Source organism: Stegostoma tigrinum, chromosome 17 (genome assembly GCF_030684315.1).
Source record: "Stegostoma tigrinum isolate sSteTig4 chromosome 17, sSteTig4.hap1, whole genome shotgun sequence".
Lineage (NCBI taxonomy): Eukaryota > Metazoa > Chordata > Chondrichthyes > Orectolobiformes > Stegostomatidae > Stegostoma > Stegostoma tigrinum.
In genome coordinates, this window is record NC_081370.1 from 53478088 (window position 1) to 53490523 (window position 12436).

The 12436-nt window shown below is 40.0% G+C and overlaps 1 protein-coding gene across 6 annotated transcripts in view; it reads right to left on the reverse strand.

Annotated features, from left to right (window-relative positions):
• Nucleotides 1–12436, reverse strand: part of kif18a (kinesin family member 18A) — a 102307-nt gene that overhangs the window by 77013 nt on the left and 12858 nt on the right. For all 6 annotated transcript variants that reach the window (XM_059652154.1, XM_059652156.1, XM_059652155.1 and 3 more), the window contains exons 4-6: nt 11931–12035; nt 9515–9625; nt 4088–4285 (exon numbers count right to left, since the gene is read on the reverse strand). In XM_059652154.1, the coding sequence (XP_059508137.1) occupies nt 4088–4285; nt 9515–9625; nt 11931–12035 (414 nt within the window). The remainder of the gene's footprint in view (nt 1–4087; nt 4286–9514; nt 9626–11930; nt 12036–12436) is intronic.

The window sequence follows — 12436 nt, forward strand, 5'->3', positions numbered from 1 at the left end:
ACCTAGTGAAAATTAACAGGCTGAACTGGAGGTGGCATCATTCTGCTTCATTGTGTCCTGACACTTAGCATGTTTTAGAGAGGTGTCATTTTCAAGTTTTCGTGGAGGGTTACTCTGAGCAAGAAAATGCAGTTTCAGAATCTTGCACGATTAACATTTTATTCAATCTCTAATGGGATATGGGTGTCACTGGCAGGGCCAGCATTTATTGCCCATTGATGTTGCTCTTGGGAAGTAGTGGTGGGCCACCTTCTTGAACCACTGCAGTCCACATACTTTGGGTAGGTACACAATACTGCTAGGGAAGGAGTTCCAGGGCTTTGACCCAGCGGCAGTGAAGGAACAATGATATATGCAAGTCAAAACGGTGAATGGCTTGGATATATATCAAGTGGAAAATTACACATAATATGGCAGAAAGAACAAAGATTGGTGGTTTGTTGGCTAACCTTCAGCACCTCACCCTCTAAAAGGACAGAATCATAATTCTTTACCACCACCCCCACCCCAAGTAGCTGATTGATGATGCCCAAAGGCCAAGCCTGTCAGAGGTTATCCTTGACTTCCCTGTGCTAGAAGCTGACTGAAGGTTGTATCCATTGGCTTTACTGAGGTCTACTACCCCTAAATTTTGAGACAGTGCCATTACCTGAAGTACATATGCTGCTGACACACTGTGCAGGTGTGACATTAACACAGCATGGTGCTGTACAGAAACCGGTTTACCCCTTGATAGATGATTGCTGACAGCCTTGAGGGGTTTCTTGGCTGTGTCTGTGCTAAAATGCAAATAGAGAGAAGTGTGTACACCCTTTGCTCTAGCTGAAGCAGCAAAGTGATAAAATGCGAGGATGTTGTCAGAAATCACGTAGACATTAAGCAAGTGAACAACTTTTAGAGGCACTTGTCCAATCCTCCCTTGCACACAAGATATCTTTGCAGGAACATTTCATTTATACTTGATGCTGCACTCCAAAGTGCAGCATTAAAGTACAGAATCATATTGTAATTGGATGATCGTACAGAAGGGCTGGCATGAGTCAGATTCCAGCATCAATGACCAAGCACGTGCATCCATTGGCCAGGGAACACTTCCACAGCCATTGGTGTTAGCGTCCGAGATACAAATATGGAGGAGCAAGCGGCAAGCTGGAATCACCAAGTACCTGTTTCAAGTCAGGAATTCTCAGTCTTGTTTTGACTGAACAAATAACAGATATTTAGTAAGCACATTAGCAAGGCAAGATCTACTGACAACAAAGCCGATAGTTGAGTGATAATCCCCATTCATTGTTCAATCACTAGCAAGAATCTCACTTCACTACCCAGAACTTGATTGGAAAATGTGACTTGCAGAATTAGAATTAACCTCTTTTGTCAAATATACTCAATGAACATAGCGAAAAGTTTATACATCACCACTTAGGTATAAAAGGTGCCTACGTACAACCTCTTCAGTTACAGTACCTTAGAAAATAGAGAAATATAATGCCTAGCACTGCAGAAAGAAAAAAGTTCAGAACCACAGTCTTCCAACCCAAACCACGCTGGCACCTAGCATCCAGTCGGCACCGAGCCCTGGTTCCAGACTGTGCTGGCCTTCACCTTGGGGATCACGAGGCTGGAAGATCACTTCAGACTGTCAAGCCACGAGGTTGCCACAATAAGTGGGGAAGCCGCTGCACCGGGATGGGAGGTTGCCACCCACGCCACACTGGTAGTTGTTGCCAGAGATCAGGAGAGAAGAAGAAAGAAAGAAACACAAAAGGGAGAAAAAAAAAGGAAAAGAACAGGTGGAGCATACAAGCTCTGGCTGTCAAGTTCTACTCTACTGTCATCATTTTTTTTCCTTTATTCATTCACAGGATGAAAGCAGTGCTGGCTAGGCAGCATTTATTGCCTATCCCTAATTGCCCAGAGGGCAGTTAAGAGTCAACCACATTGCTGTGGGTCTGGTGTCACATGTAGACCAGACCAGGTAAGGGGCACCAGTTTCCTTCTCTAAAAGAAGGACATTAGTGAACCAGATGGGCTTTTCCAATAATCGGCAATGGATTTGTGGTCATCATTAGATTCTCAATTCCAGATATTTATTGAAATCAAATTCCAAATTCCACCATCTGTCATGGCGAGATTTGAACCCTGGTCCCAGGAGCTTTATCTGTGATTTGGGATTAACAGTCCAGAGATAATACCACCAGGCCATCGTCTCCCTGATCTTGGATCTTGTTACTCCAGACATCAAGAAAAACCTTAATTGACTTCCAATCGATTCTACTAAATTCTCACCCAAACCCACACCATTTAAGCCCTGGAAAGATTGAACCTTTGCTACTCAACATCCTAACCACATCAATAATCGTACTTAATATCAAATAAATAGCAAGATATACAGTGGATGATGCCTAATATAGGGAGGCAGGTGCCTTCTGGGCTAGCAATCCAGAACCCCTGCATAATATTCTGGGTTTGAATCACATCACAGCAAATGGTGAAATTTGAATTCAATGACTAAACTCTGAATTAAAAAGCTAGCCCAAATGGTGACCACGTAACCATTCACCTATCTTAAATGGGTGAACACTTGTTCAGAGTTTATGCAGTCGGGTTCAAGACTCTACCATAAATGGAAACAGCTTCTTCACAGCTATCTTAACAACTCCCTTAAGAATTGCAAATGTTTCAATCAGTTTGCAAATCATTTTTCCTAAATTCCAATGAGTATGGGCCCAACCTACTGAATCTCTCCCTCATAAGAAAATCTCTAAGTTCCTGCCATTAACGGAGTGAACCTTACGGAGAAAATTCCAAACTTCACAGTCCAGTCAGCTGAAGGCATGACAGCCAATAACGAAGTGAATAAAAGTCAGGGAAGTGTAAGATACCAGAAATGCAAGAACAGTTTTTACTGCAAAGAAAGAACTGGAGGCTAGAAGGCTCAAGGAAATCAATACTGATGTTTTGAAAGCAATTCATATTACGGAAGTTGAAGTGCTGGAGGCCTTAGAAAATAGAGGAGGATAAATCTCAAAACGTTAGACCCGAAATGTTAACTTGGATTTTTCTTCACAGATGCTGCCAGACCTGCTACACTTTTCCAGCAACTTCTGTTTTTGTTCCTGATTTACAGCATCTAGAGTTCTTTTGGTTTTTATTAAGCCATTTCAGATCACTGAAGTCAGTCAAGCAGACCTGGTTCACCATTATGATATTCTTAGTGAGGCCATTGGTATCGTCTCGCTTATTCCCTGGCTTTCATCAACTCACCAGACCGTGTTGTCTACTCCTTCAATTTTTTTTCTTCCTGTTTTTCATTTCTCCCTCAACTTATTTATCAAATTATTGTCAGATCAAGTCTGTCAGGTAATGTTTCCAACTTCGGTACTTGGCTGTCTCGCACTCTAAATTGCACTTAACGCTGGATTCCTGAGCGTACATTGTCAATGTAACCCCATCCATTTATCTTTCTGTTCACTCAGTTGATTCACAGCTTCTCCAACATAAGTGTTCAGAACCTATTATTCTCCTCTACAGAGATAGTTGGAACTCTGATGAAGGGTCTAGGCCCGAAACGTCAGCTTTTGTGCTCCTGGGATGCTGCTTGGCCTGCTGTGTTCATCCGGCCTCACATTTTATTGTCTTGGATTCTCCAGCATCTGCAGTTCCTATTATCTCTAGTAGGAACTACAGTCTCTTTTTCTAGAGTACAATTCTTGGATCAATAAAGTGCAACACTCCACACTGACAACTGAAGACTTTTTTTTGTTTCATGCTCATGCAATCAGACCTGCATGCAATTTCCAATTCCTATCTCTGATATAGATCAAAAGTCAAATTCTTGGGAATATTTGGAACTCCCAAGTGAAATGCTATGAACAAATCTAATGTTTAATTTTAGATCTATTTTGGTGGCAGCAGCATAAATTCTGTAAAGAATTTTAAAAAAAATAGATGCTTATGGAACTTGGAGGATCTAACCAGATTATTTGTAGCACTACAATATCACCAATTTGAGATATGTACTGACCTGCAAAAAAAAAACAGAATAAAAAGAAATTAAATACTAAGCAAAAGCTTGAAGTCTTACCTTGGAATCTGCTAAGGCATTGATGACATTTCCAAGAGCCAAGAGAGATCTGTTAATATTTGCCCCCTCCCTGAAGCGAGCTTCTTTCATGTTCATGGCACTAATACGTTCAGATCCAGCTAAATCAACAAGGCACATTTTGGCAATTTTAATGTTTTGATGGATGCTTGCTGTTCTATCTTGCTGCCTTAAATAAATCTGTAAAATTAATGAACAGTATGAAAGATCTGCTGGGCCAAACCAAAAAAACAAACTTGAGAATGATAACTGAAATATGAAACAAATGTCTACTGCACATTTTTGTTAAGCAAGTGTGCTACAGACAAATGCTTCAAGTAAATTACATACTTAGCTGGAAACAAAAGCTTTGACTTTGAAATACCAAGTTCAGGTGCGAACAAGCAATCTCTTACTCTGATTTAATTCACTTCAATCCCTTTGTGCAGCTTAAACACAGTTGGATATAGAAGTGTTTAAAAACCTAACAAATCCTTCATGTAAGCAATCCAAACAGATACCACAACCTTCCTACCCCTAAAATGTATGCCATTTATGATTCTTATGGTAATAGATTCAAATGCATGCAATAGGTCCACATGTAACTCATAGGTAAGAAATTATAGTGAATTTTTAAAAAAAGTTTGAAAACATTGAGATGCTTTTAAACAAGGGGACAAGTACAAACTCTAAACTTGTCTACAAAGACAACTTGAGTCTCTACAATGCCTTTCATGATCTCAGGATATTTAGAAGTGCATTACAAAGTCAATGAGGTATTTTTGAACTATAGTCACTGTTGTAGCTCAGGAGATTCATTTCAAAGTAATTTGCCATGCTAGAATTTTATAACTTAAATGCTCTTCGGGCCCAAGAGAAAAGGCCTCAAATGAATAGTAGGCAATCCCTTCTGGGATTTATGAGAAGAAAAGCTGATATTAAACAAGATTTCCTATTTTTATGACCATCATGGTTTATGTAGCACCTTCAATGAATAAAACGTTGAAGCACTGTGTAACAGTACGAAAAGGAACGAACCTTCAAGCCAGAGACGCAAGCAAAGAATTCAAACAGGATAGGTATCGTAGAGATTGTGTGTAATATATTGAAGAATATTATAGAAGTTAGATTGGCTCTAATTAGAGCCAAAGAAATGACTTGGGGTCTTTTGGGCCAAACTAAAATGGAAAAGGATCACAATTTGCAATTAAAACTACATGTTTACACAGCACAGAGACATCAAATTTTTACAGCATATTTAACCCATTATTTCAGACTGACGTCCTTTGTGAATGATTCCTGTGCAGATTGCAGAGCACCTAAATATACAAGTGCATGTGTACCTATGCTCCCATATAATGTACAGGTTATGCCGTAAAACAGAGTACAAAGTATTATTTATTCCCAGAGATCCTCAGTGCGTAGGAGGCAATTCAAGGAATTAGTAGCCATAGGTTGATCTCGGCCCCAAGAACATGCTCACAATGCAGGAAGTTTTAAGATCTGATATCAGTGGTTCAAGTGAGAGCAGATTTTTCAAATGGCATACGGTTCCAAAAGCACACGAGCCTCATCTATTGCTTAATTCACTATACCCCTATCAGTTACCAAACAAAAATCCCATTCAATTCCACTTTTGATAAGGTTTTGCATGTCAAACAGGTTAAAAAGTTCAGAGCCAATGGGATTGAAGGCAATTTGATATACTGGATTCTAAAATGGCTTTAGTGGCAGGAAGGAAAGGGTAATTGTCGAAGTTGGTTTTTAAGACTTGGAAGCTGGTATCCAATGGTGCACCACAGGGCTCAGTGTTAGGTTCCTTGCAGTTTGTAGTGTGTATTAATGATTGAGTCATGAATGCAGGAAGTATGACCAGCAAGGTGACAGATGACACAAAAACTGGTGGTGTGGTAAACAGTAGAAAGGAAAGCTAAGAGGTAATGGCCTAGTGGTATTATTATTAGACTATTTATCACGAGACTCAGGCAATGCTCCAGGACACAGGTTCGAATGGCACAGCAGGTAGGGGAATTTGAATTCAATAAAAATCTGGAATTAAAATGATAATGACTACTAAGAAACTGGTGTCAAATTGTTAGAAAAACCCATCACAAATGTCCTTGAAGGATAGAAAATACTGTTGTTAATTGTTCTAGCCTACATACAACTGTAGATGTATAGCAATGTGGTGACTCCTAGCTGCTCTCTGGGCAATTAGGGGTGGGCAATAAATGCTGCCCTAGGCAGTAATGCCAACATCACATGCATGACTTTAAAAAGAAAAATACACATCAGCAAAGGTAAATTGAATTTAATCCTGAAAAGGTCAAGGTGATGCATTTTGGCAAGGAAGTACACATTGAATGGTAGGACCTTAAGAAGCACAGAGGAACAAAGATACTGTAGCATGCATGGCCATTGATTTTTGAAGGCAGCAGGACAGGTAGATAAGTTGATTAAAAGGAGGCACAAGAGATTCTTGTCTTTATTAGTCCAGGCATTGAAAACAACAGCAAGGTGATGATGGAATCTGTATAGCATCAACTGGGCAACAGCTTGTGTACTGTGCTGTTCTGGTCACTGCAGTATAGGAAGGGTGCGGAAAACATTCACCTGCACTTGACCAGGCTTTTTTTTTTGGGCAGGGAGAGAGGGAATTCCAAAATGCTGCTGACTTGAATCTTAAAGTTGGTGGATAGGCTTTGGAGAGTCAGTTGTTGAGTTACTTCACACACTGCTGCTAGCCTCTAACTTATGCTTGTAGCCACCATTTTGCTCATGTGGAGAGTCCAATTAAAGCTCAAGTGTTGATAATGCCATTACATGTCAAGTGGTGATGGTTAGATTGTCTCTGATTGGGACACATTTACAAACATCCACCCCTTCTACCATTGACACTCAATGACAAGAGTACAACCATTTACAAGATGCACTGCAGAAATACACCAAAAGATCTTCATAAACCCAAGATAACTTCTAAATACAAAGTCAAAAACAGCAGATACATGGAAACACCATCACCTGCAAATTCCCCTCAAAACCACCCACCATCTTGACTTGGAAATATAATTGCTGTTGCTTCAGTATCTCGATGCCAAAGTTCTAGAATTCTCTCCCCAAGGGCACGGTGGGTCAACCTACAGCATGTAAATTGCAGCGTTTCAAGAAGGCAGGTCACCACCACCTTCTGAAGGGCAAGGAACATTCGCCAGTCGATGAGGTCCACAAGTGAACTTTTCAAAAAAAAACAGCTGTAGGACACAAAATCTCTGGTGCATTGGAAAGCTTGCACTCTCCATGGATAAGCGTGGAGAAGTCCACCTCACTCAGCATAAAGATGTGAGCAAGTTCAGATCCACTCTTTCTAACATGGTGTTGGTCACTTCCATCCGTACACTTGTGAAAAGCACCGTGATAGAAGCTGTGATATTGGCTAAATGTTTCAAACAAAGCACACAGATGATCAACAATAAATTGATAAGTTTCATATTGCATTGATTATTCGATGAGGGATTCAATAAATTTAGATAAGGTTTTGGCAAAGATCTGTAGCCGGGTTGGTGAATGAGGTTGTTGACTTGCTCACTGAGCTGGCTTGTTTTTGTTCAACCATTTCATCACCATGCTAGGTGACGTCATCAGCGGAGCCTCTGTTTGGAATTTATACTGTCCGGTCCGTTATGGTGAGTAGTATCATTTTCGGTTTCAATCTGTATTGGTTTGTATACAAATAGCGTACTAAAATAGGACAAATATTTAAACAGGCCAGGACACACTGCAACTCTCCAGAAAGGAAAGAGGAAGAACACTTATACAAGATCCTCGCTTTAAACGAATATTCCCGCAACTTCATCCACAGATGCCGACAAAACAGACAAGAGGAGGACACGGTACGACTTATCGCACTGCCCTACATCAAGAACATATCGGGACTGACAACAAGACTTGTATGACCACTAGGAATCACGCTGGCCTACAAGCCCACAGCCACTCTACAACAAACACAAGGATTAAAGGCCCCATTCCCACAACATGCAGAATGAAAGTGGTTTACAAAATACCATGTAACAACTGCCACGAACATTACAATCAGACAGAAAGGAAGGAAACTAGCTATCAGAATACACAAACATCACTTAGCAGCAAAATGGCACGATGAACTCTTCTTAATATCTGTACATTCAGACAAAGAAGGACATCAATTTAACTCTGACAATGGCAGTCCAAGCCAAACTTGTACACGAACAGGAATTCCTAGAGGCATGGTTGTCTACCCATGCCTCAATCAACAAACATATAGAATTGGATCCCAAATACAAACCCATACAGATCAAAACCGGAAATGACACTATTCACCAGAATGGAATGGACAGTAAAAATTCCAAGTGGAGTGGAATAACATTGCTTCATTGGAGGCTCCACTCATGATGTCACCTAGCATGGTGATGAAACGTTTGAACAAAAACAAGCCAGCTCAACAAGCAAGTCAACAACCTCAGCTATAGATCTTTGCTAAAACTGTAAATTTCAAGTTTTAAGATTCTGCTTGCATTCCTAAAAAATAGCTTGAAAGGAATGAAACACAAATGTAACAGCGAAGGTGACCTGAAATTCTTTGTTTTGTACAGTGGTTGCATTTGTGACAACAGCAAATACGGTTAAATTTGACAATTTTTGAGCCAGAGGTTGTGTGCACAGGGCAGCACTAAAATTAGAGAATTGCTTCCTGAAGAACCTTTGCAGATATGGTTTCTCATTTGGCATTCATTGCTACCTCCTTCTTCCAGCTGGGCCTCATTATTCTCATCCACGTTTAATTCTCAGAGGAATCTCAGATTCCGAACAGCCAAAGTTAGCAAGACTAGTTACACTACTTAGCATAATCAAAACTTTAGCCTAATGTAGTAAACCTGCGCAAAATATGCACATGCAACGATACCAGTCAGAAGAAATGATCCAATAACTAATACACAATTTTTAAAAATCATGCTGGCAGGGATAGGAAGTCTGTCACACTGTACAATATTGCACTAATTTTTAACCAAGTTGAGATAGGGAATTGGCTGGAGTTGCAAAATATCAGCAGGCTTCCAATCAGCACTGCACACTAATTCTCATTGTCATCTCTGCTGTGCATGCTGTTGCATGGGTAAACGATTAACCAAGGCATCATCCTAGGAGTGCAAATGCATAATTTGGGCATGATTTTGAAACTTTTGGTATCGAATGGCCTTCTCTTTGCTGTCTATATATTGATTTAATGATTTGAATTTATGAATGCAATGTTTCGTCTATCTTGGTAGGTTTAACATATCAAATTAGTGATAAAAACAGCTGCATTAAAGATAAAATTCCTTGACTATCTTTGATTTCAGTAAGATCTATTTATAATTAAGCGATAATGAATTGAGTTCGTATTCACAGAATTACCTGAAAGACAGCATGAGAACGTGAAGAATTGGAGTTGACATCAGTTGGATGTTGAGTCCTATTTTTATTTCCATAATCCAACATCTGAAGGAGCTGTTTTGATGATGTAGGCTACAGAGGATTGTTAGAACAGAGAGGCATTCAACTTCAGTCAATAATTCTTTCAGAAACATTACTGAGATCTTAAACAGAATACTCCAAATATTTTTGGGATTTATTTTCTTGCATTATTACATAATTACTACGCTACAGACAACATTAATCTTTCAGTCCCAATATCCTTTTCTGCCTTGCCATCAGATGTGAAAATTCAAGACCTAATATTTGATGTTAGGCAAGAAACAATGCTGTGGGTTTGGCTGTTGGTTTGTTTGCCGAGCTTGGCAAATGAATTGCAAACGTTTCGTCTCCAGTCGAGAAGTAATCATCAGTGCGTGGGTGGGTGATTCCTCTGAGGCAACCTATATAAATGCGAGCACCAGAGGAATCACCCACCTACGCACTGATGATGTCTTCTCGACTGAAGACGAAATGTTTGCAATTAATTTGCCAAGCTCGGCAAACAAACCAACAGCCAACCAATTTACCCAAGCTACCAATATTTCGCAACATCACTAACTGCGGGCTTGGCATTTTAAAGTTAAGTATGCTCTTCATAACCTCCTACCCTTGGTGTACGGAAGAGGCTGGGTAAGTCTGACTGCCCTAGCCATTTCACATTTTCTAATCAACCCGTTCAGAGATGCTATTATACACTTCTGAAGCAGGTGGGACTTGAACCCAAGTCTCCTGGCTCAAGGACAATGCCACAAAAGCCCTGCTCCTTAACAAATGCATTTGTCTGTGTTACAGTGGAGCTCAATCAGACCTGACACGTGAGCTTTTTGATGCCTTTTTAAAAATAACTTCTAATCAACCTATTCAGAGATGTTATTATGTTAGGTTATCTATTACTGCTGCAGATGTTTTGACGCTATACCGCTACAACACAGATACCCATTTTCTGCTGAACATTTCACAATTTTAAAAGTTACAAAATATCAAAAAGGTGAAAACAGCAGTAGTGTTTCAATTTGGGAAAGGCACTGCAGTTCTGGTGTCAAACATTTATTGTGCTTTTACTGTACCATACACTTTGCTATTTTATTGGTACCAATGATATCGGTAGGAAGAGGGAGGAGGTTTTTAAAGCAGGGAGTTCAAAACGAGAATGAAATTAGGAAGGGAAAAGCAGGCTCTCAACAGCAATAACCTCAGGACAAATCCCAGTGCCATGTGCGAGTGAGCACAAAGCAACAGGATCGATTGACTGAACATAAGGCTGGAAAGATGATTTTGGAGAGGCAGTAAATTGCTGAGGCACTAGGATCAGTTCTGGCCTAGGTGGGTCTTACTCAACCTGGATGAGTTACATCTCAGTAGGACTGGAGCTAATATCGTCACAGGGATATTTGCTCATGCTATGGGAGTTTGTTTAAAGTAGCACGTTGAGGGACAGGGATCTGACGGGTAATCCAAATTAGAACTAACCCAAACTGCTAACAGAAAGTAAAAAAGCTGTGCGAGAGATCAGAAGTCTAGATGTAGGAAAGATGTTTTCCCTGATTTGTGGAGTTTAAGTCCAGGAGATACAACTTAAATATAAGGGCATGCTATTTACAACTGAAATAAGGAGAAATTGTTTGAATCAGAGTTGGGAATTTTTGAAACTATCTACCCCAAAGGGCTGTGGAAACTAAGTATAAATTGAAAAATATTTGATTATTGTGGTTAAGGAGACAGTGTGGTATTTAGTACTGAGTGTTCAATTGACTGTGACCACATTAAATGACAGAGCAGGCTGAATGGGCTGAATATCTTCCTCTTGTTCACATGTTCCATCACTAATGCTGTATGAAATAGACTGTATGATAGCATGGCACTACTGCTTCATCTAAATAATGCCTGGAGGTAGGTGAACAAGCTTTTGCCAGGAGTGCAAGAATTGTTGAAGTGTTTCCCAGTTTATAAAAGTACTCAATTTTGAAAACATTCAAGTTAAGTTTTAAGAATTTAAAGTAAGAATTAAGATTAATTCAAGTAGACGTATTTGTCACGAAAACTGGACTGCAATGAACATTTTTAAAGCATTTGACAGAATTTAAAACTTTATAACGTTAGCTATACAAACAGACATGGACTAGGGGAAAATGCTGGCGAGCGGGATCAGCAAATTACTCTTGCAGCAATTAAGCACACACAACAGGCTAAATGGCCCCCTTCTGTATTGTCTGTCTTCTCTAACTCGATGCGATTGTCAATAAAGGAGAATTTCCAGATTACATTTCAGAATGTTTTTTCTAAAGAATAGGTCATGGCAAATAGAAATTCTCAGCTTGGGTTAATTGAAATGATCATTATTTTGGAAAAATAATACCTTATGTAGTGTTAACCCCTGGACAATGATTCCACCTTGAGCATCCTCCCGCACAGCCAGAGATCTAGAATTGGTCAACAGGTCTCGGACCTCCTCGTTGTAAACCTTATAATAAAATGAACTTTTTCAGAATTACAACATGCAAGTTTCATTTCACATGACTATACTTCAAGATGACCTATTAAACTGATGCATTTTCATCCACTGTCATTCCCATCCCTTCCATGGGAACTTTCTACTCTCTCCTTTCGGTGGCTGAAAGTGACGACCACATGACTGACAACATTATTGACAACTGAGCTACTTCCACTTAGGTAACCTCTCCAGCACATGTAACCACTCCTGTTGAAGTCTCCACTCCCGCTCCTGGCCCCCATTCTACACTCAGGCACAGCCCAACCTTTGCTGAGTATTCACTATCCCCTCGACCTCCCCGTCACTGAGGTTGAACGGTCTGTCCTCAGCAAAGGGCTCATCTTCATTCCCCTGCACCCACATGTAAACAA